This window comes from Papaver somniferum, unplaced genomic scaffold, assembly GCF_003573695.1.
Source record: "Papaver somniferum cultivar HN1 unplaced genomic scaffold, ASM357369v1 unplaced-scaffold_55, whole genome shotgun sequence".
Lineage (NCBI taxonomy): Eukaryota > Viridiplantae > Streptophyta > Magnoliopsida > Ranunculales > Papaveraceae > Papaver > Papaver somniferum.
The window spans coordinates 403,173-426,195 of NW_020648193.1; the positions used below are offsets into that span (position 1 = coordinate 403,173).

The 23,023-nt window shown below is 40.6% G+C and overlaps 2 protein-coding genes across 6 annotated transcripts; one reads left to right on the forward strand and one right to left on the reverse strand.

Annotated features, from left to right (window-relative positions):
• The first annotated feature begins 4,525 nt into the window (after positions 1–4,525).
• LOC113343162 lies at positions 4,526–6,028 on the forward strand. 2 transcript variants are annotated; one of them, XM_026587448.1, is made up of 4 exons: positions 4,526–4,681; positions 5,062–5,183; positions 5,282–5,374; positions 5,550–6,028. In XM_026587448.1, the coding sequence occupies exons 2-4, from the start codon at positions 5,079–5,081 to the stop codon at positions 5,757–5,759; spliced, it is 408 nt and encodes a 135-aa protein (XP_026443233.1). In that variant the 5' UTR covers positions 4,526–4,681; positions 5,062–5,078; the 3' UTR covers positions 5,760–6,028. The 2 variants fall into 2 exon arrangements, with proteins under 2 accessions (XP_026443233.1, XP_026443234.1); XM_026587449.1 differs by having other exon boundaries at positions 4,541–4,736.
• A 2,742-nt stretch (positions 6,029–8,770) lies between these two features.
• LOC113343159 lies at positions 8,771–11,670 on the reverse strand. 4 transcript variants are annotated; one of them, XM_026587447.1, is made up of 6 exons: positions 11,415–11,670; positions 10,925–11,064; positions 10,669–10,809; positions 10,454–10,580; positions 10,082–10,136; positions 8,771–9,016 (listed from the first exon to the last, which is right to left on the reverse strand). In XM_026587447.1, the coding sequence occupies exons 2-5, from the start codon at positions 11,030–11,032 to the stop codon at positions 10,099–10,101; spliced, it is 414 nt and encodes a 137-aa protein (XP_026443232.1). In that variant the 5' UTR covers positions 11,033–11,064; positions 11,415–11,670; the 3' UTR covers positions 8,771–9,016; positions 10,082–10,098. The 4 variants fall into 4 exon arrangements, with proteins under 4 accessions (XP_026443232.1, XP_026443230.1, XP_026443231.1 ...); XM_026587445.1 differs by lacking the exon at positions 11,415–11,670 and adding an exon at positions 11,360–11,399; XM_026587446.1 differs by lacking the exon at positions 8,771–9,016 and having other exon boundaries at positions 9,824–10,136.
• Between the last annotated feature and the right edge of the window lie 11,353 nt (positions 11,671–23,023).

Sequence of the window (23,023 nt, forward strand, 5' to 3'; positions counted from 1 at the left end):
TTTTGTACACTTAATTACTAACTAAGACCGAGGAAATGAATAAATAAGAAAATAATAGGACCATAAATGGTGTTGTTCGTTCACAAATGATGTAATTAGGGGGTAAACATAGGATGGGGAGTGAGACTTACCGACGGAGTTTATTTCACGGAGTTACCAACTCTCAAGAATTTTGGGGCTCCACCATCCACGTAGGTCAGGTTTTGGTGGTGGATCCCATAACAATGTGAGCGAACATCGATTATGCGGGATAAATCTCTCGATACATTTAGTATTTTCGGTTATGCATGATGGGCGAGGGAAACCAAAAGTTATTGTTGGATTTTTTTTCTTCAAAAAACCATTGTTTGTGCTTAACTTTTACGGGGCATAACTTGGTGCTCTGGTATCTGATTGGGACAATATAAAAATTTATTTTGGGTGAAATTTAATGATGTTTCCGCGGCAGCAACATGCCAACATGACATAACAGTGTAACCGCGTATTATCTCACTTTTTGTTCGTGGCCAACGCTATTCACGCGTCCATGGTCGTTCTCACATTGTGGCTTTTCCATGATTTCTTTAACGTGGTCACCGCAGTATTTGCGAAAATACCGCCATACCGCTGCCACATAGCCGCATGCGGTAATCAGGGTTTTGATGTGTCAAACCCTAATTTGGATAGGGAAGCTACGCCAACCCATGCCAAATAATGCCACATAAGGCATTAATTTTGATACGGAAACTTGAGCCAATATTGTGGAGCCACGTTTGGACCTAACACATTTTCCAAGATATAGTGGCCGCGGCTACGCCAGGCGTCATTATACCACTATTCCACGAGCGCTTCTTCGTTGATGTCCTCGTGATAGTCCAGTGTCACTCGTCGAAATTTCATAATATATTTTCCTACTTCCTTTCTTATCTGCTGGCCGTTTTTGCGCAAATATATAAACATGACTTTATGGTTGGCTAAGTAAAACTTTCCAAGAAACAGTGAGGCCATGGTCGGCCAGGAATCTACAATCTCCGCTTTCAGATTGGCGTACGAAGTGAACGCCATTCCTGTCAGTGATTTAAGGAATTCCTTTAAACAGAGCTTCCCATCGGAGACCTTATCGTTCATTGCCGAGAGGAATCTCCTAAGGTGTTTCTGCGCATTTCCTTGCCCATTAATAGAATGATTCGATAATATAATATTAAAATAGTAAGAGCAACTCTAAAATACTTACAAAGAACTTAAGACTTGTTGCTGGGTCTTTCGATGTCATCTTCCTATTACGAGCCAATTCTTCAGCAGTCATTTCCCTAATCACAGTAGGACGAGCCCAACCCAAGTACCACGCCGTTCATCTCTCACTAGCTTCATTACCGGTGGTCACCTCGTACAAAAGACTCACATCGATTTTACGGCCACGTCTATTGTCCCAATGTTCTTGAACTGGCGCTGGATCGTAAGAGACGTTAATAGTTTTTTGGGACGTGGTGCATTCAACCATTTTCACATTAAAGAACGGCTTATCTTCATCGAAATGAGGTTCTTCTTGGGCGTAACCCAATTGTCGCATTACCCGATGTGGATCGTACACTGAATATCCTTCATCGCACAACATCAAGGGTCCATAGTAGAATGCAACTTCATCTCTCATTTGGATTAAACCTTGTTGTCTAGCATCTCGATACGGATCAAATATCACATCATCCGCAATCAATTTTTCAATGGCCATTCGGAGTTTGATAAGTTTTTGCGGTATTTCCTTATCCTGAGTACCCTTAAAACTATACATTTTCCCTCTTGGATTATCAACCGCAACAGTCACATTCACTTTGACGTAGGAGTTGTTTTTGAACAAAGAAGCGAAGTGCTCATATATCCAAACCTATGAAAAAAAATATTAGTAAGATAAGAATTTTATCTTACGATAATTTTGCAAATATAAATGATTTAGACAATACAATTACCTGGAAGAGACATATGTTTCCGTTAACTTGCTTGGTTAGTGCCTTAGAACCCTTTGTCAACTCATTGTTCAAGAAGGAGACCACTCGCAGTACCCCAAGAAAACTCACGCACCTTATCTAAGGGATCCATTAGTTGCAAATAACTGGCGTCGACCAAGCTTCCAGAACTGTCGGGGAAGATACATTTTCCTAGGACTTAAAGCAAATAAGCTGACGTGGTAACATTGGTTCGCACCGGGTGCACCCTTTCTTCCTCATCAAAAATCTTCATGATCTTAGATAATGTATCCCTCAACATCTTCAGATTAAACTTCTTGGGTTAGACGACCTTCTTTCTTCTCAAGCACAGACTCCGTCTAAATATGATTACAACCGAACATTTTCTGGCTCAATTTGTAAATATCCTCGGAAAAAAAATCATAATTGAATCCCTCACACACTTCTTTTCCCTCAACCTCGAGGCTTAGAATTTGATGAGCAGCATCAGAAATTATCGCCATCTCACCGAATGGGAATAACATTGTATCAGTATCTCCGTAGAACCTCTCACAGAATGCAAATACGATAACTCTATCATGCTCAATATTCGAACTCTCCACCGCAGGCCACAACCCGGAGTTCTTGACAATCACTTTCACTTCCTCACATTCTAGATCAAGATCCCAAGTCTTAGCCACTGAACACGAAGCTTGGCGCCTCAAGAGACGAACGACATGCGTGTGATCCTAAATACCAAAAAAACAAAATGAAAAGAAATACAAACACTTGACGCAAATTTAAGATAGATACACACTTGAATAAAAAACAAAGACTGATTGAGAGTACTTACGATAGTATTATGGACCGTACATGCCCAAGAGTCTTTGTATCCAAAAAGAACTTCTCCACCATCTCTTGGGGTCCCCCCTTGGACGCTCACCTTTTTCAGTGTAACCATCAAATAAGGGGCAGGCATGTGAGAATTTTCTGGTTTAGTGACCACCCTCTTATTCTTTCCGGTTTCAATTGAAGTTGAATCTTGGGTTTGTTGAACAATATCTAGAGGTTGTTCTCCATCTTCTTCTTCTTCTTCTTCTTCTTCTTGTTCCACTGCCTCTTCAATAATTTCTTCTTCGATATCCTTATCTTTATCTCCATTACCATCATCATCATCATCATTACCTCCTCCAACATTAGGCATGTCCTGATCACCATCATCATCATCATCATTGTTATCTCCTCCAGCATCCGGAGTTCTTTCATCAACATCATCATCATCATCTCTTCTACCAGATGGAATTGATTTGTCTTCATCTGGAGTCTCGTCTGAATCACCGGGTTCCGATGGTGGATCAGAATCATTCGGTACACGGATCTTGAGTGTTCCCGGTACAACGTATGCCCCTCGATGTGTTGAAGTCAAGAGTTTCTCACCAACACGAGGAGGTCTTGAAGGAGGACTAAGAGCTTTCATAGCTTTCTTCTTTTCCTTTTCCAACCTGAACAAGAACACTTAAGAAAAAAAATTACAGGTCGGCATGGTCCACAAATATAACAAATCCGGTGGAATAATGGCCGGAAGGGTCGACTAAAACATATACGCCGTCTAAACTATAGCTGGCAGGGTATCATTCAAATAACCTGTTGGCTTATAACAAATATGAACACAGGAGATACAAAGATTTTCCACATTACAGGTCGCCAAGGTCCATTACCCATACATTGTCGGCTGACAAACAACCGACATGGTTTTATCCAAATACCATTCCGGTTTTAAAAATTCAAGGCATCAGGAGACACAAAAAACTTGAAATACAACCGGCAAGGTAAAAAATTATAACCAACCCGGTTTAAAAAAAAACTGCCGCCGTCAGGGTCTAAGGTTGAATAACTTGTCGGCCCTGCAAGTACCAGTTACAAGTATTCAACAGCCGGCACGATCTTCAACCAAAGAGCCTGCCGGCCAAACCCTAACTATGAAAAGCCGGCAAGGTCGATAACATAATACCTTGCCGGCGATAATAACTGAAAATCAAAGAATCGATTTTTCTAACCTAATTTGACATGCAAACATCGAATAGAAGTACTAGAATGAGTTTAAGTAGGCCCTTACTTTCTTAATCGCACCATTTCTTCTCTTTGAGCGGGTTCAATTTCTTCTTCTTCAACCGTTTTTTTCTTCACTTTCTTAGCAACCAAACTTGCAATTCCAGGGTTGTACTCCTTAGGTTTTCGATTAGTTTTTTTCGTACGAGTACCCTTATGTCTTGGCTGAACTATTGATGAAGATTAATCGGAGTTTTCGAATCGGCGATTTTAATGAATTAATCGACGAGTTTTGATTGTGGTGGGGTGATGGAGCCAATATGGTTGTGGAGGAGAAGAGGAAGAAGATGAAATGAAAAGATTAAAACTGATTTAGGGTAATAGGTTTTTAAAGGGTAAGCGTAGTTTTGTAACTTACCCATTAGGATCCCTCTTAAACCCTTAAAAAAAGTCCCTTTAATATTGGGTATACCCCGATTAATCTGGGTATATCCCAATCTCGCCTGGATATTAATCATTCGGAAAATATATGGTCCAAGAGGTGTGTTTTTTCTGTCACGGAAAAGTTAGATAATGAATAAAACGAACAAGACTTGGTTTTAGTCGAAACAGCAAAACAAAACAAATTCTCATCGTTGAGTTGAGAACTCTCCTCCCTCTCTCCCTCCATCGCCGCACATCTCATCCTCATTTGCAGGCACGCAGGCAGACCAGTAAGAAGATCGATCCTTCTCTTTTTGACTTATGAATAATATTGATTTGATTAGGGTTTGTTTCTTTTGTTCGAATTTTACCATTTGATTTCATCATTTATTTTCTTGAAGCAATTTGATTACATCATAGTCGAGGTTCATTTTAATTTCTTAGGGGTCGGTTGGTTTCAGCTTTCTTATTTGTTTGGTGAATTAGGTCTTTGATTGAAAAATTAGGGATGTTTCAATTTTCCTATTTGTTTTTAAAAATTAGGGCTTTTTACGATTTTCCTAATTTTTTTTTTTAAATTAGGGCTTTTCTATAACATCATAATAGTTGCTTGTAATGCATGGCTGGTGATCTTCTATTAATGTTGAATGCTGTCATTACATGTTGTTAGGGAAGTAGAAAGATCAGATGGCACTAAAAAGTGTCACAAAAATGTTATCCCAGAGGTTGTTTTCCAGGGGCACTAGAGGCATTGTTACCAATACTGGAGGACGAACTGAGACCAGCAAACATGTAACAATATTATTTCATTATTGGATTTTGATTTATTCATCTTTTAACAACTAGTCAAAACAGACCTTCTTACTTGTATGTGTTCAATGATCTATCAGATTACGGATGAAAATTTGCGAAGTATTTGTGAACGCGTTGAGCAGGCTACTGCGGATGCAAAGCAATTATGTGATGAATGCAATGCTGTCTTTGTAAGCCCCTTCCGTCGATCCCCGTCTTTATTTCCTTTAGCTCTTTCTACTCTGTGTCTGCCTATTAGAGGATTGACCAGCTAATTTACCCATGTGCAATGCTACAAGTATTATGGATGTCACTTGCAGTGCACTGATTATTATTATTATTATTATTATTATGTTTCTTTTGCAGGCCCTAAAAAGGGCATTCCCCATGGATCGAGTCATATGGTCATCGGTCATTTTCGGTCTTGGTATCAACGCAGTTCAGCAGTTTCAAGAAATCGTGGAAACGAGAAATGCCATCAAAGATAAAAAGAACCAGTTGTCAGCTCGTCGTAATGCCATCAAAGATACAGAATCCCCTCGTCAAGAGTTACGATTGCCAGCTTTATCAGCATAAGGTATGAGCGCTAAGTTAATCTCTTCGTACTTTTGCACCTGGAGAATATTTAATTTATCAGGCACGAGCTTACTTTAAGTTATGTCAGTTTACTATTATTAGCTAGGTGAAGTATTCACCGGAACCTCTGACGATATAAGTTGCCTGTAATGTGGGGGTTATACATTCCTAACTTTAACTTTTGTATCTATGTACGCATGGTGCTCCTTTTAAACTATTAATGCTCCCATTGTCTAATCTATATCTATTAGAATCCATAATTATTCCAACTTAACTAGTGTTTTTCTGAGAGTTGTGATGAAATCCTGTTGATGTCATGAGCAATGAAGAAGACTGATCTGCTTTGATTAGGAAAGAGGTAAGTTTTCAACCCCTTTCTTACTTTTATTTTCTCGTGTCTTGTATGCTTAGATCACCTGTACTGCTGTTCGAGGCATGTGTAGAGCAGTATGAAGTTAACAACTCTCTTTTATGCCATGATAAAAGCAGCAAAGACTTTTCTAGTCTTGTTCAAGGAAGGTATGCAATAAAGAAACACGTCAGCTACCTAGAGTTCCTGCTTAGCGGTGTCCTGCTCTTGCTTGTAGCAATTGCCCATGCTTAGGGGTTTTCCTCCTCGTGGTTGTAATCAGTTAAGATTGGGGATAGGTTTGATAGTCGAGTTGAACGGCTTCTATATCCCGACTTGCCTGATTGTTGCATGCATTACTCATGGATTCAGTCAAGTGCTTGTTATCGATAAAGTGCAATATTTATAGGGTGTACATCTGCCGGACAGGCCAGCCCAAAGCCCGATTATACCACAGGTCGGGCCGGACGGCTTGCCAATCTAAGAGCACTTCATATGGATCCAACAGGCTTTAAGTTTGTTGATTTTGCTATCACTATGGACTCAACAAACATGAAAAATGGATGTTCAAATCAACAAACATGAAAAATGGATGTTCAAATCAACAAATTTGTTTAGTATAAAGAACGTCAAGTTGTAGATAGTTCAAATCAAACTTTAAATTCAATAGAAATTCATGATCCACTACAAAACTTTATTCTTTACTTGAAATTGTAAATGGATGATCACCAGCTTGGTTCCTTTTCAAATACCCATAGAGATGAGAAGTGCGCGGCTTTCGATCCCCTGATTTAATTTCCCCAAATTGTCCGATTACTTCCATCCTTCAAACAAGAACGCTACGGTTATATTCAATCTTTCTGTAGAGATTTGTGATTTTGTTTCCAAGGTAGAATTTACTACATCAGCCGCAAAAGATACAACAACCAACCTAGGTTGACCTAAGTTAAGTGGAAGTGACAAACCGAGGTACCTACGTGCTATTATTGAGTTTTGGTTCCGTATACAAACTATATGGCTGAAAAGAAAATTTTGATGGCAAATCTGCAGCAGAAAACAGTGGTTTATGATGCAGGAATCGTGACTAAAGGGCAGTTTCGGTTTGGAATGTCTACAAGGTTTACTTGGATTAGGAAATTTGTATGATGTTCTGGGAGGTGTTTTCCAAGTTTAGCATTTCCTAATTAAGATGTTAGGTGTTGATACATGAAAATAACCAATCCTAAAATAGGTTACCCCTTAACCTATTAGGGGTCTCTTCTAGGATAAGGAGATTAGGGGACTAGGTCTGATTAGGGGTGTACAACAAACGTACTGTTACGGACTAGGGATCACCCACGTCCAGTCCGTCAAAGTTGCGGGTTTGGAAAATCCAATCGTGTCTAGCCTAATTACCCATTTAGCTAATAATGATGCAAATGTTGGTTCTGACATTTTTCTTTTTCATAGACTAGCAAATGTTGGTTCTGCCATTTTTTCTTTTTCATAGAATAGCTTATAAGGGTGTTGGAGCTTAACTTATGGCAAGATTATACAATCTCTTGTAATTTAAAAACATAAATTATACCTGTGGGCACGTAGGGGTGGGAATGTTGGGCACCGTGATTCATGTGGGCTTACACAAAATATCAATTGAACGTGGGCTTAGACAAAATATCAATTGCATGTGGGCTTAGACAAAGAAAAACAAAAAAAGAGAACCATATTTTAAGACATAAAGACAAAAACGGGTTATTAGATAGTAATCTTAAAAACCCCTTATCCATATATTTTGGTTAATGTCAAAACTGTCATTATTTATATTTTCAATTTTAATTTAAAAAGGTTAAATATTTAGAAAAAATATACTTAATTTATTATTATTTTTTCTTTTTTAGTTTTTATTTTTTCTATTTTTTTAATTAACATTTTTTCAAAAAAGTAAAAAATAAATTATTAAAATAAATATTTTTCTACCGACTAAAAGCTTTGTTTAGATTCGATATATTAATAGCTTCATTTTATTCTTTTAAAATTTTCTACTATTTTCTTTGAAATTAAATAGTACATATTTAAAACAAAAAGATTTAATTTTTAAAATAAAAAGATTTAATTTTTAAAATTTCTTTTATTATTATTATCTTTATAAAAAATAATTTAGAAGAAAACGTGAAAATTAGTTTTTCAAAAACAAATTAAATGACAAAATAAATAATAGATAAGTAAATTAATAAATTCATTGAGGGTAATTAAGTAATTTACCTATCCTTGAGTACTCCTTGTGACCACATCTTAGTGAGGGTAATCCTTTTATATACCCCAAAATTTTCTTATGCTCTTAAGGGTATGCAAAAAGTTAATAACCGCGGACTTAATCCGTATTCATCCGTAAAATTGCCGGTGAACCCTAATCCGCAAGATATATGAACCAGTTACGGGATGGATTCTCAAATCCACATTTTTAACGGTTTGGTTGCGGTTGAACTTTGAAATTCACAAATTCACGCGCACCGTAGAGTATTAAGGAGATTGAGGCGATATGTGAGAGATTAGGTCTTAAATGATTTTGCTAATAACATCTATAAGAAGATCGAAGATGTGAAGCAGATTAGTAAACTTTTTTTTTAACATGCAATGTAAGCTTTCTGGTCTGATATAAACATTCTATAAAACTCGGGAGAAATAAAGAGCTAAATACGGTTTCGTAGACTAGTAGTTGTTCTAATTGCGAGATAAATATCATTGCGGTGAAACAGTACGGCACAAATCATAATTTGTCAACAATTAACACGAAATCCTATCAAACAACTAAGGACAAATTTATTAATCAAAGGGAGAGAATCCCATGTCATCATCGCTCTCCTCTTATATCTTCCTTCTCCTCGGCTGCAGGTGCTTCAGCACAATCAGCTGATGCTTCAAGAAGTTCCTAAACCAAATCATAAGCACAAACTGAGTTAATCCGCATCCACTTGTATCACCCACCGATGAGCGGATATTAAATTCATGGGTGATCGGGCCGGACATAGTTGGATTTTCCAAACCGCAACTTTAGCCGTTTGGACATGAATGACCCCTAATCCGCATCCGTCCGTTGCACACCCCTATATGACCTAAAACATGGTTAAAAAAAACACCTATGGACGCATAGAGGTGGGAATGTTGGGTACCATGATTGATTCATGTGGGCTTAGACAAAATATCAATTGCATGTGGGCTTAGACAAAATATCAATTGCATGTGGGCTTAGACAAAATATCAATTGCATGTGGGCTTAGACAAAATATCAATTGCATGTGGGCTCGATTCCAGTTAATAGTTACAATGAAAATGCACTCCACATTCAAATTACACATCGGCATTCCATTCCAACAACCAAATTGGCTAGAATTGTTGTCAGCTGACTCACTTGCAATCCACTCAGCGCGTAGACTTGCAAGAGTGGTACCTGTCTGGCCAGATTATTTTTTGATTGAGCTGAACGTCTAGGCCGTTCAGCAATACAACCATGGAGCCATCATCATCCTTAACATGATAGTACAACAACCCACAAGGCTCCAGCTAGACTCTTGTCTAACACATAACACAAAGCTGGTTTGGAGCTAGCTAACCAGAGTCCCAAGGTGCATGTAATTCACATCTGAATATGCCAAAGGGTGTAGATGCAAAGTACGCAGACAGGTGTACTTTGCATCTGAATGTACCCAAGTGTGTAGATGCAAAGTATGCAAAGAAGTGTATGTATTTACTGTGTTCAAATTAGCAGACATGAATCAATCTCTTCCGGAACAAAAGACACTAGCAATTAGTAGATATAAATACAGTTCTAAACCATTTGAAAACATAAAGTTATAAGCTCTGTAGAGAAGCTCAACATTAGCTGTTCATAAATATAACTACAGGTTTATAATCCTAAACCACACAAACAAGCAATTTATCTAAGAGGATCATAAAAGTACTCTCGAGTGGGGTTTATCCGCTCTGTTTAACTTACAGAAGTTAACCTTGAAGCTAGTTGGCACTTTCAGCTGACAGTTCCCTTTCAATTGCTGCAATAAAGAACGAGGAACATCACTAAAAGAAAAGAATGAAAAAATTTATTAAAAAGAAAAGCTTTACTGTCAATTAAGGTTGTTAAATCAATTTCAATAAATATGAGTGGAACGGTTTGTTAGATCACTGATACACGGCGGGTTCCAGGATATATGATAGAGCATGAATATTATATGTGCAAATAAAAACACGATCTTTAGTGAATAATTATTATTTTTAGATTGCTATGTTGGAATTTCAGCTTCTTAATATCATAATAATTACTTTAAGCGGAAATGAATTCCCCCAGGAATGGAAAAGGATGATAACTTGCCTAGGTACTCCTCCTTCAACTGTTTCCTATATGCAATCTCCGCAACTAGGACACCGAGCGTTGCGGCTGCTGCAGATGGTAAAACATAACCTCTGATCATACTGCTGAGAATTGGTTCTTCATGTAGCTGAAGAAGACAACAGAATAGCAAGTGGATGAATAACAATTACAGAGAAAAAGGTGTGATGAAAGGTCAGAGAGCGAGAGAAGAAGACCTTGAAATGTTTATAATCATCAAAGACTTTTTCAACCGCTGTTCGAAACTGTGTTGCCATTTGAAGGACTTCCTGGGCCTCTTCTACCGTCTTTGTACAACTTGAATCCCGGAAGTAAACCGCGACTTTGGACAATTCGCCCTTGGTGAACACAATCAACAAGGAATGTGATGAGCTTATAGTACAACCACCTTTATCCTAAGAAAAAAATAAACAAAAAATGCAGATACAAAATGAGATTTAGCCAAGAAATTACATAGCGGGATTTATAATTGTCTGCGGACTTCAGGAGACGCTGGTTGAATGTATGGTATTTCAAGCCGGAGGCCACCGACTTATATGCGTTCCTTACTAAACGGCTCATCTTTCCCACTATTACTCTTCCCGATCGATCGTCTGTAGAACAACAACAAGGAATTAAACCAAAAAAAGGAAAATTTTTACAAAAATAGGATTGAGATTTTACATCTATAGATCCGTAAGAACAAAAACCCCCACAAAAATTCATAACAAAACAAACCCTAATCTCTAAAAAGGAAAAAGAACAACAACAACTATTAATCGATTAATGAAGGATCCGTAAGAGCAAAATCCCCCCAAAAAATTCCTAAATAATAATAAAATGGTTTCAAAACAAACCCTAATCTCTAAAAAAAAAATAACCGATTAAGAAAAGAAAGAAATCAGATACCGATCATCAATCAAACGAGATAAGAAATAGAGATAACTTTTAATCGTCTGCATACCTGGTTTACCAAGACAAGAGAGAGATCACCTGGTGGTTATATGGAAGATGGAGGCGTTCGTTTCCAAGCTACAAAAAGATATAGGGCAATATCTTGGTTCCTAATCGAGTCCGTATGCTATCCTTTCCTATCCTGCACTACATACGAGGAGTCTATTGGTTGGTTGTCCGGCACCACCCAGATTGACAACCCCGTAAAATTCTGCTAAAGTTTGGATTAACACTTCCGCTCCCAGATCCATACAACTCCCCTCCCCACCTTTACTGCATCCTTACCCATGCTTATGCTTTAGCTCCCCGGCTAAATTGGGGCATACGCCATTTAATTGGGGTCTATGAATTTCTTTATCCACCCAATAAAAAATAATAAGGAGTGCCTAACTTGATCAACAAATACAAAAATCATTAATCAAAATTTAATTTATTTTTCAATTAAAACTAAAACTAAATCATAATCAATCACAAACAACAATTAAAATCTAATTTTCTTTTGGGTTTATAAAAAAAACAAACCCAAAAACTGAAAATTCAAGTGATCGAGTTAAATCCCTTTAAACCATTCCTTTTAAGAGGTACTTCACAATGATTTACTTTTTAATCTTTAAAATTCACTCATTAAATTTCTGAAAATGCACCCGGTATCGGTTTATAAGTGCACCATATTAATCCGATTGTGGCCTTAATCGGTTTTTAATGTGAACTTATATAACCCGATTTTGGGTTGATGTGATGAACATCAACAATAATCGGGTCACACTGATACACACATCAACTGATTCTGGCTTCTTTTTCGGATCATTTTGGACCATATGTAATCTCATTGTTTAGTTAAAAATATCTGTAACTTTTTCTTCAAACAATCGGATTACATTATCGTCCATATAAACCGATTCCTAGAAAGCGGCAATAAACTACCTCCAGAATCAGACTTTATAAATGTATTAGAAGTCCGATTCTGTTACAAATTTCATGAGTCCAAGTTACCCAAAAAAAGAAAAACACTTTTATTCATTGAGTTTGGTTCAATTTTGCAAAATACAATATAAGAAAGCGACAAAATATAAGCATCTGATAGATCAAGTTTTTAACATAAGGAAAATACTCATTCCAACAAATGGAGACCATCGAATTGATCCGGCTCGATCAATTCCTACCATGGCCTCATGTTGTGATCGTACTTATTTAGCCGCTCCTTGGTGACCTCTGAGACCTCATTAAACCTATCTACCGGTGGTAATGGTCAATCATCACGTACTCTAAGACTGATATAATGTATGTTGATGTTGTTGAATAAAACAATTATCCGATCCTTAAGCGATTCATCCCAAATAGTGTATTTTGGAGCGTATGTATAACATGATCCCTTACCAAATAGATGAACAACGCAACTCCGCGTTTCTTCCAAGAGCTGACCACATAGAGACATTCGCATCCAATGCTCTCGGGTAATTGGTCCATTCCCCCTTGCCCCTTGTACTCTAGCAACCATTTTTTCAAAAATCACTTCTTTGTCTTGTCTTGTTTTTCCTTCCGTCATCATCGATATGTAAAATTCCTTTTCTTCTTGTAAGCGCAAGGCCATCATCTTTCTAAAGTATTGACATTGGGTTAGGTTCTCATCGCCCGCCAAACTTATATGGCATGTTTGTTCCGACGCAACGTGATAACCACAATTCCCATCTGCATCCACGTCGCCGGTGGATAACACGTAGGGCTTAACGATTTCAGGAAGTTTCGAGTAATACTCCTCGAATATGATGTAACACGTTTGATGGGGTTAGGCGTGTTTCCATCACCAATAGCGGCCTTTAGAGTCACCATATAGAACCCTTTTGTCTTGATTTTCCCTTACATGCACATAACCTTGGTACTTGTGTTTTACTCGCTTGACTTTCTTGAGAATGAACGATTATATTGTTTGGCGCTTGACTCTCTTGAGAAGGATCGATTGGATCCTCATGTTGTGAATGAGCGATTGGATTCTCATGTTGCGAAGGAGAGCTTGTCCATCTTTGTTTCTTCTTTGTTCGACCCTTTTTTCTCTTATCCGTTGCCTCTTCATTTTCAATTTGTGAAGGAACGTTTGAAAAAAATTTCTTTGCTTGTGCGCTACTTGTCGCGCTTTCTCCCTTATTTGGTCGACCCCTTTTCCTCATAGCCGCTGCCTCTTCATTCTCAATGTATGAAGGAACGTTTGAAACAATTGTCTTGGCTTGTGCGCTACTTGTCCCGCTTTCCCCCATCTTCGGTCGACCTCTTTTATTTGGAACCTTCACCTCTTCATATTTAGCGTCTTAATTCTCATGTCGAGAAAATATTATTTATGACTCAATAACGAGTTTTTTACGGCACTCATTGAGACCTTAAACTCGTTCCTTTCTTCCTTCATATCCATGTTGGTATGTGGTTTGCCCTTCGGCGGTAGCACCGTTAGTTCTCCGACTGGTACCATATGGGGGTTCGCGGCTAGTTTTAAGTCGTACATCAAAACTTTTATTCCCAAACCTTTTTTTTTTTGCAAATTTCTCGATGATTTCTCTTCCAATATCCGTGTCCACAAAGGCTTCGAGTGGTTCTTAGGTTGGGGGTGGTTTGAAAGTAAGTTGCTTCCAAAACAGATCAATGATTTCAAAAGGAATTCCTTGTTGGTACTTCGCAATCATGTGATGACGCGGAAATCCTAAGGCCGTCATCGTCATACATGAACATACAATTATTCTTCTCCCATCTCCTTTTCCACATAATATTTATAATCCTTCATCATAGAAATGATAGCCCAACGACACACCCTATAGTTTAAACGTCTAATCAACCAATGGTAATCTTTGTAGCTTGTGATGACTTTCATCCTACTCTCTTCCATTTGAGCGGTTATCTTGATGATATCTTCCTTGATGTATACATGGATGGCTTCTTGTACCGTAACCACGGTGTTTTGGCTCCCTCGGAGAAAGCTTTTCAAACGTCCATGAGATCCTTCCATGATACTTTTCACCTCATTCTTGTAATGCATGTGTTGGTAGGTATAAGCATGAACAAATTTTTCCTTTCACGGATCCAACAATTCCTTTAAGCAATAAACAACACATTTTTCGTAATCCTTTATCATAGCCCAATAAAAATCTCCAAGTAGGATTCAAACTCGGCCACGGACATTGAGTGTATCATTAAATCCCAATGATGTTGAAAATCCTTCCATAGTAACCCATTCGCTTCATACTCCGATTCACTTTTCTTCTTATCCTTCTCTCATTGTACCGGAGTTAGTTTTTGAAGACGCTCATCTTCGGCCTATTCACGAGCGGTACCTTTTTGTGGCTTTGGCTTTTGGATATGACCCCTACAATTACTTCTAATATTGCATTGTATATGTCGTGTGCAAAGAAAATGCTTAGCATCCGAAAAACCACTACAATGGCATTCATTAGTGATCGGTCCTTATCCGTTACTATGATCTCCGGTGTTTGATTTCCACGGTATATCTCCTTTAAGGTTTCTATCATCCAAGTAAAACTCACATCATTCTCTCGATCCATAAACCCCCATGCTATCGTGAAAGTTTGCTTGTTGGAAATATGAAAAACAATGTTTAACAACAGCATGTTGTACTTGTGTTGATGGTGAATTTTTGTTTAAAGCTAAAATTGTAAGAGCCAAATTTAATACGCTGACATCCCGTAGAGGATAAATATATTTGAGTGATGAATACTTCTTCACTCTATTAAACACACCCAGACATGTAGCAACAATCCCGATTTTCTGTGGATTTATAGCATTATTAATTAATGCTTGATTAGCCTTGTATTTCCTGTGTTGTTCCCGCAGAACCCTCATTATTGGTGCGGCATGACGATTGAGTGTTGCTTTTAGCAGAGTAACACGAATCTCCAAGTGTCAATAGTGAGGCATGCACGAAATAGTCGTACATGCTACATCTCTCGGTGTGTTATACTAGGACGATTGAGCATAAGTCTCTCGGTGTGTTATACTATCCCGATTGAGCATATATCTCCCGGTGTGTTATATTAGCCAGATTGAGATCTCTCGGTGTGTTATACTATCCCGATTGAGTATAATCTGCCTGTGTCAATCTCAGAAACAATCACGACCACGCAGGTTGGCCGCATGATTTAACCAGCCTAGACGATCCTCAACAGGAGCAGGCTATCACCACAATGACCACCAGTGGGTCCGTTTATTCCCTGGATGGTCGAACGCATGGTATGCCCCCAAATAGCCACCAAACGCCAGCCCTGAAGAAGGATGGTTGAGATGGTATGGAATGGCTAGTATGCGCAAGACTGTCAAAAGCAGTCTCAAAAAGGTTGCGACCGTCCAACTTCGAAACCATGGTTGGACGGCTTGGATCGTCCCGCGATCGAGCGGTGAAGTGTTGGTACGCATGTTGGTGGGCCTACTTTCCACCTACCTGATTGGTTCTCTCACGACCAAGCCATGGAGCAATAAACGATCGCCCAAAAACATGGCTGGCGTGATGCTTTAAAAACCGTGGAAGTCCACTAATGTCTTAAATTGATCACGACCATCCAACTATGCAAGCATGGTTGGATGGCTTAGATCACACCTAGGACCGTGGAGCAAGTACACACATGCTCACAGCCGGACAATGTGGGCCTTACATGATCGGCCTCCTCAAGGGAGGAACGCAACTTGCAAAACCGATCGGTCGAATTGCATGCACATGACCGATCCAAAACCCTAATTAGGGTTTGCGGCATGTTGCATGTGTCGCTAATCGATCACGAGCGTCCATCTTCGCAAGCTTGGATGAAGGGTGTATATATAGACTTAAAGGGTCCCAAGCATGTCAACATGATCACTTTGGTCTCATCTACACGTATGACCGATCGTCCTAGACCAACCATGGCCAAACTCCTCGAAACCCGTGCCTAAAGTAGGCATGTCGTGTGGTTTCCAATTCCTTTGCGGCAACGGATTTCTGTCGAAAACCGATCTCAACCACTCCTCTTTGCGGGTCAAGTTAAGTGGTCTAGATCGCTCCTTCGTGAAGTAAGATGACATGGGTATGTACACCGCCAGGACATCTACACACACGACTGATCGATCCTACCATAAACCACGTCCAAGCTTACATTCAGTCAAGAAAAAGAGGGAAGCTTGCATGCCTCCTAAAACCCATCCGACGGTCGCATATGAGGGTCGCAAGATATCTCGTCCGTCCAACTTCGCTAGCTTGGACGGACAGCCTAGGAAAAGGGCTAGACGACTAGTGAAGCATCACTATGATCACCGTCCACCACTCTTACACATGGAGTGATCGGCCAAGGCATGGCTCTCCCATGCAACCTCCAAACGGTCACTCAAAGATGGATGGACGTGATGTTATTTTAAGACGCTTAATTTGTGACTTACTCTGTTAAGCTTTAAATATCGACTTCTTAAATAACTTAGTTATTTAACCTAGCATCACATGTTATTTCTTGTGGGTCCCACGATCCACACATTCGAGACATCAAGCATGTCACAAACTGGGGGATACTTACTGGGGTATTGGTCTGGCGGTTTACAGCGTGCAGCGTGCAACATGCCATCACTAAAAAGTGTCAGGAAGACATGGACGGTTAGCGGTGAAGGAAGAAGTGGTAGAAACTGATCGTGTGATACTAACACGACCCCACTATTCCATCACTCCACTTCCCACGAGAGACGAGGGTTATGCTCAATGGCTTGTATAAATAGGTTCTCCTCCCTATTTCCAGAACAGACAAAAACCAAGTGTTGATACCACGTATTAAAACACCCAGAGCTGATTGCTTATATTATTGCAAGCCAGTTCGATATTCTGATACAAGTCATAAACAACCAACACCTTCGCAACCTCAACACCTTCTTCGTTTCCCTCCCTAAGATCAGCCCCATCCCCTTCACTTTGTGACCGAAGCAAGTCTCGAACGACCATTTCTTGGTTTAGGCCGGAATTGTAAGATTGATCTCAAATCAGAAAGCACTCCCGTGCAGTGCATTTGTTTAGGTTTTAGATTCATTTCTCATCCACACACACCCAAAATTACCAAAACCAGCAGAAATAGTTTTCACCCATAAACAATTGGAGACCACAATGGGGGATTAATCTCTCGGTTGTGAAGTCAATCTCTTCAAAATCCAATTCAATCTTATCAATTTCGAAATGGTGGATCTTAGGTATGGATCAGCAACCAATCCCGAAGGAACTAATTCCAATAGCAATCTTGGCGTTGATATCCCGATTAGTGGTGTTACCGTGCATCCTGTCAATACGATCAATGTATATCGTGGAATTACGTCCCCTACCACCAGCACCGGCGGAGAAAGGGGATATATTCCTTTGGGCACGACACATTCTATTAGAAGAGCCAGAGCAGCTGCAAAACCGGAATCTCTTCGAGTGTAACACCTCCAGTCGTCACCAGAGCAACTGCCGCTCCTCCTTCAGGACGAGGGCTGGAGGAGACAGAGGAGGACAACCCCCTATTACCATGGTGGATTTAATGGAGAAAAAAGAAGTTCTCGCAAGGGCACAAACGTACATGGATACAACTCAGAAAGAGGTACTCACTTTTCTTAAGACATTAACTGATCGATTGCCACAAGAGCCACGACAGCCCCTGGAGCCAACAAGGAACGCATTCAACGCAACCGGAGAAGGTACTTCAGCGGCGCGGGCCTACATGGACCTGATCAAAGAAGTGATTAACAACATACTCGATCTCCTCATCAAGATGACATCAGATTTGAGAGGTCCTGTCATGGAGACTCATACACTAGGAACTGATCCTCACAACGATCCTCATCAAGTCAATAGTTTCACTATGAACCAGAGGCCGGTGGATCAGGAAGCGGCTTCTCTAGTGGAAAGTTTATGCGAACTTTTACACCTCTCAATGAATCAGCGGCCGGAGACGTTTGATGCAATCAACCAGAGGAAGGTCACAACCGTGCCCTACATGTTACCGCACGCATCAAGGATTCAGAGTTCAAGAGGGCCCTTATCGACACAGGAACATCTTCGAATGTGATTACTCTCAAGATTCTCAGGACAGCTGAGGTTCGCCCAGGCAAGATCGTACGGAAGCCTACTAAAATGACAAATTTCGAGGGAAACCAAACCAACATGTACGGGTATGTCAACCTGAATTTATCTGTAGTGACCGTCCAGTCAAAGGTGAAACTCGAAGTCATAGAAAAAGAGCCAGACTACCACATGATATTGGGGAGACCGTGGCTTCATGACAGTAGGATTGTCCCTTCGACATATCACCAGCGCCTGAAGACTATGCTGAATAAAGAAGTCGTTCGTATCCCTGCATCGTTGTCTCCCTATGCACCGATATGTGGAGTGGAATTGTTTGAACCAAGAGAAGCTCCGCAGGAAAGATCAGACAAAGTTCATTGCATCCCACTCCCCACGTGGTCGGCAATTCAGGAGGAGGACCGACTCGCGTCATCGAGGGCTAAGCCTCACGATGCATCTTTGCTGACAAGGTGTTCTTGTTCATCTGGTGAAGCCGCAACCCACGCTCACGCTAAGAGGGATCGAACTTTTGTAGAAAGCCGTGACCAGAAAAGGAAAACCGTATAATGACGTCGCTGATTAGCAATGAGCAGGAGAGACTTTTACCCAGTCTCCCTGCCCAACGGAATGCTACAACAACGACGATCTACAGGAAGAGGTGTTGGATACTCCATGAAAGCTGCAAGACGACACCAACTCCACAACTGATGAGATCGAAATCGTTAACATTGGGAAGGAGGAATATCTTAGGCCTATCTCCACAGGCTCAACCTTGTGTAAGGATGAACGCACGAAGATTGTAAAACTTCTCAAAGAATACCAGGACATATTCGCTTGGGCGTATGAAGAAAAGCCCGGTCCAGATGAAAAACTGGTCACCCACCATCTACATGTCATACCTGGAGCCAAGTTGATCAAGCAATCTCCGAGGAAATTCAAGCACGAGGCAGAAGAGCAAATCAAGAATGCGATTCAGAAGTTGCTTGCTGCTGGCTTCATTAAGTCATCCACCATCCGACCTGGTTGGCTAATGTGGTCCCGGTGAAAAGAAAAACAGACAGATCAGGTGCTGCGTGGATTTCAGAGACTTGAACAAATGCTGCCCCAAAGACGATTTTCCTCTACCTGATATTGACATGTTAGTAGACTCCATCAGCGGGCACGACATGTTCTCCTTCATGGATGGATATAGCGGGTACAATCAGATAAGGATGTACGAGCATGACGTAAGTGAGACAGCTTTCCGAACTCCTCTCGGAAATTTTTATTATACTGTAATGCCATTTGGTTTAAAGAACGCCGGTGCAACGTACCAATGCTCTATGACGACAATCTTCCACTGGAGCTGATACCTCAAGGGAGCAGCCTCAAGAAGATAAAGATGTCCGCACATCATGTAGAGAAAGATCCGGGCGAGTCACTCTATCAGACGATGGTGCATGTTTATCGTGCTATGTTGGAGAATCTGCGCTTTTGGTCATCCTCTGGACTTCGTGAAGCTGTTGAACGCTCATATACAACAACATCTGCCCTGCTAGAAAGAACCAGTTTCGCTGAAGCAGCAAGAGGAAAGCCACCGAGATACAACATCATGCGCGTCCAAAATTTCCAACTTCAACTCTAGTACCACATGCACGATTGCCAAAATAATGAAACAACGTCCAAGATATTACATATCTGGATCGATGGTAACTACATCAATGAGAGACACTTTCAGAATTTGTCTCCCGTAAAAGAAGTAGTTGCGTTACCAAAGGAGTATAACTGGGAACTGCTTAGCACTTCCCATCTCAAAGATGGTGAATTTAGAGAGATGCAAGCACGCTATCATTATGATCCCAACATGTCAAGACGGTCTCATGAACCTACCGTGACAATATATATCAAGTCGAAAGCTCAGCGGATACTCGTGGGCAGGGGACTGTCTCCATCTTCTCCATTCCATGAAGAAACATCAAGAAATCCATTGGTTCCAGCTTATCACTCTAATAACAAGATGATATCTACCATTGTATGAAGAGTGCCAAGTCCGTGCAAGTTTCCACCACGCATCTCCCTGCCAGTCTCTTCTGATCACAACTGCTGCCAAGGACCGTTGTTTCTCGTCGATTGATACCATCCAGAGCTTCACCATGTCAGCGACCACTACGTACAAAAGGTAATCTAAACTTATGCATATTTTTACCTATGGAGAAGTAATATGATTACTAGTACGAAGGCTGGATGGCGATACCTTTATTATGGTAGACCCATCGGGCATACAAGATAGATCCACGTAAACCACGCTTGGGGACTGAGGATCAGCATAAAATTCCTTCGTCGTCAGTCAAGAACTTCTTCAACACAACAGAGATGGTCAATCAAGAAACATGTAATTCGCAAGGGGAAACCAAACTGAAGCAGAAGCCGCTTCAACTCTCCCTCCAGCAGAAGCCGCTTCAATGCTCTCTCTCCATAAAAAGGCGTTTCAGCTCTCTCCAGAAGAAGGCGTTTCATATCTCTTTCCAGAAGAATTCACTTCAAAACTTCAACGCTCTCTCCAGCAGAAGCCGCTTCAATACTCTCTCTCTCCAAAAGAAGACGTTTCAGCTCTCTCCAGAAGAAGGCGTTTTATCTCTCTCTCCAGAAGAAGTCGCTTCAACACTTCAACGCTCTCTCCGGGACCCGCCTCGACATTCACTCCAGAAGTTGCTTCAACGCTCAGGACCCACATTCACATTTGAGCACACAAGGTTCATTTCTGAGCAAAGCAAGCACGCAGCGGGTCCCACATTCGAGCGAAGCAGGCAGCAAGGCCAGTGTTTGGTCAAGATAGCAGAGTCAGTGTTTGATAGAAGTAGCAAGGATGACACTCGAGCAAGTATATCAACCGTACGGGAAAAGCAGGCACATGATAGGGCCGACGTTTGAAACATGTACACTGTGGACCTGTGTTTGATCGAAGCATGCACAACTGCCCATGTTCGAAGCAAGCATGCTCACATCGGGTCCTACGTTCGACCTAAGCAGGCATGCAGTGGACCCACGTTTAACCGAAGCAGGCACAACAAGCCCACGTTCGATCAAGCAGGCGCATGATGAGTCCCACGGTTGAGCGAAGTAGGGGGGCCCACATGCCTATCAAACAGGTGCAACTGGGTGACGTTTGGTCGAAGCATATACGTGGTGGGTCCCACATTCGTCCAGGGTTACATGCACGGTTTTCTATGGGAAGAGGAGCATACAAGTTATATTCCCTTCTTGGCTCAAATACCAGAAGGAGGAAACTGGTCCCATGCAAGGTCGTGGTCACACCCGGTGTACTCACACGGACGATTGCCAACATTGCCGGCCCGAGTCTCCAGGTACAACTTTATTTTTTTTGTCTATTTAAGTTGTATACTTGGTGGGTTTTGAAAGAACCTACAAACTAGCCTGCAAGTATACAGAGTTGTTGTAGATAGGTGGAGTAAGAAAGGGTTTGTCCATAGGGACTTGGAGGATTTGCTAAAGTTCTCTTTGGGGAGTTTCTAAGGTTATCTGAGTTCAAAGGAGGATACTAAGGCTTTTGATTCCACTACTTGACCCTAGGCTAAGGAAGTTATGATGCAATGTAAGTCTTGTTCTTTCATGAAAGACTACAATGAAGAATAGAGTAACCAACCTAGCTAAATTACCCCTAGCATCAGCTGTCTTTCAACAGCACAACTGATCACAAGTATTTAGCTCAACTAGTTAACTGAGCTTAATGCAGTCTCTCTAATGGATTAAATTCTTACACACTGACCTAGCTGCACTCCTAGCATCAGCTGTCTTCTAACAGCACAGCTGATCACAAGTGAGGTAACCCAAGTGGCAATTCAACAATCCTAAGGCAGTTAAATCAATCCAAGACAATACATATACATTTACTATCCTAGCATATGATCAAGAGCTTCCTCTAAGCCCTAGCAAATGAATTAGAACATGAACATGCTTATAATCATGATATTAACACATATGCACATGCTCCACATTATAACAGTACACTTCACAGTCAATTTTTATGCGTAACAAAAATTCAACATGAACTGAATATGTAACTGATATATGAAGTAAAATGGAAACTTAAACATGAGTTCACTGGCTAGCCCAGAGATGTCAATTTCACAACCCATGACCCCAATTTATAGTCAGTTACAATTCCCACAAAATACCCAAATGTCAGAAATTAGGGTTTCACAAAAAGGTGAAATTGACTTACCTAATACACTGATAACAACTCTAAATCTTCCCCCCATGCTTCTGTTGATCCAATTGCATCTACCCATGCTCTGATTTCTTCTCCAACTTCACCTATTCTACCAATTTCAAACCTAGGGTTTCTGTGGAGAAAAAGGGTTGAAATCGATAGAATATGTGTCTAGAGAGGTAGGGTAATGATGGGTTATGATTACAAGTAGCCATGATGGCTTTTGGAAGAGGCGTGGTGGTGGTTGCGGCAGAGGCAGGCGGAGTTGGTGGCGGACATGGTTTTTGCAGAGAGAATGGGGAAGAAGATGGGGTGAGCTCGATTAGGTTCTGGCTAAGGGTTGTTTGGTTTGTGGGATATACACTTA

What these genes read in the sequence shown, in the direction of transcription:
- LOC113343162 (XM_026587448.1), top strand. Translation starts at nt 5,079, where the DNA reads ATGGCACTAAAAAGTGTCACAAAAATGTTATCCCAGAGGTTGTTTTCC. An exon ending in GAACTGAGACCAGCAAACAT is followed by an intron (nt 5,184 to 5,281) that starts GTAACAATATTA and finishes ATGATCTATCAG; the next exon opens with ATTACGGATGAAAATTTGCG. An exon ending in ATGAATGCAATGCTGTCTTT is followed by an intron (nt 5,375 to 5,549) that starts GTAAGCCCCTTC and finishes TTTCTTTTGCAG; the next exon opens with GCCCTAAAAAGGGCATTCCC.
- LOC113343159 (XM_026587445.1), bottom strand. An exon ending in ACAATTATAAATCCCGCTAT is followed by an intron (nt 10,810 to 10,924) that starts GTAATTTCTTGG and finishes GTGTTCACCAAG; the next exon opens with GGCGAATTGTCCAAAGTCGC. An exon ending in GTTGAAGGAGGAGTACCTAG is followed by an intron (nt 10,137 to 10,453) that starts GCAAGTTATCAT and finishes TCTTTATTGCAG; the next exon opens with CAATTGAAAGGGAACTGTCA.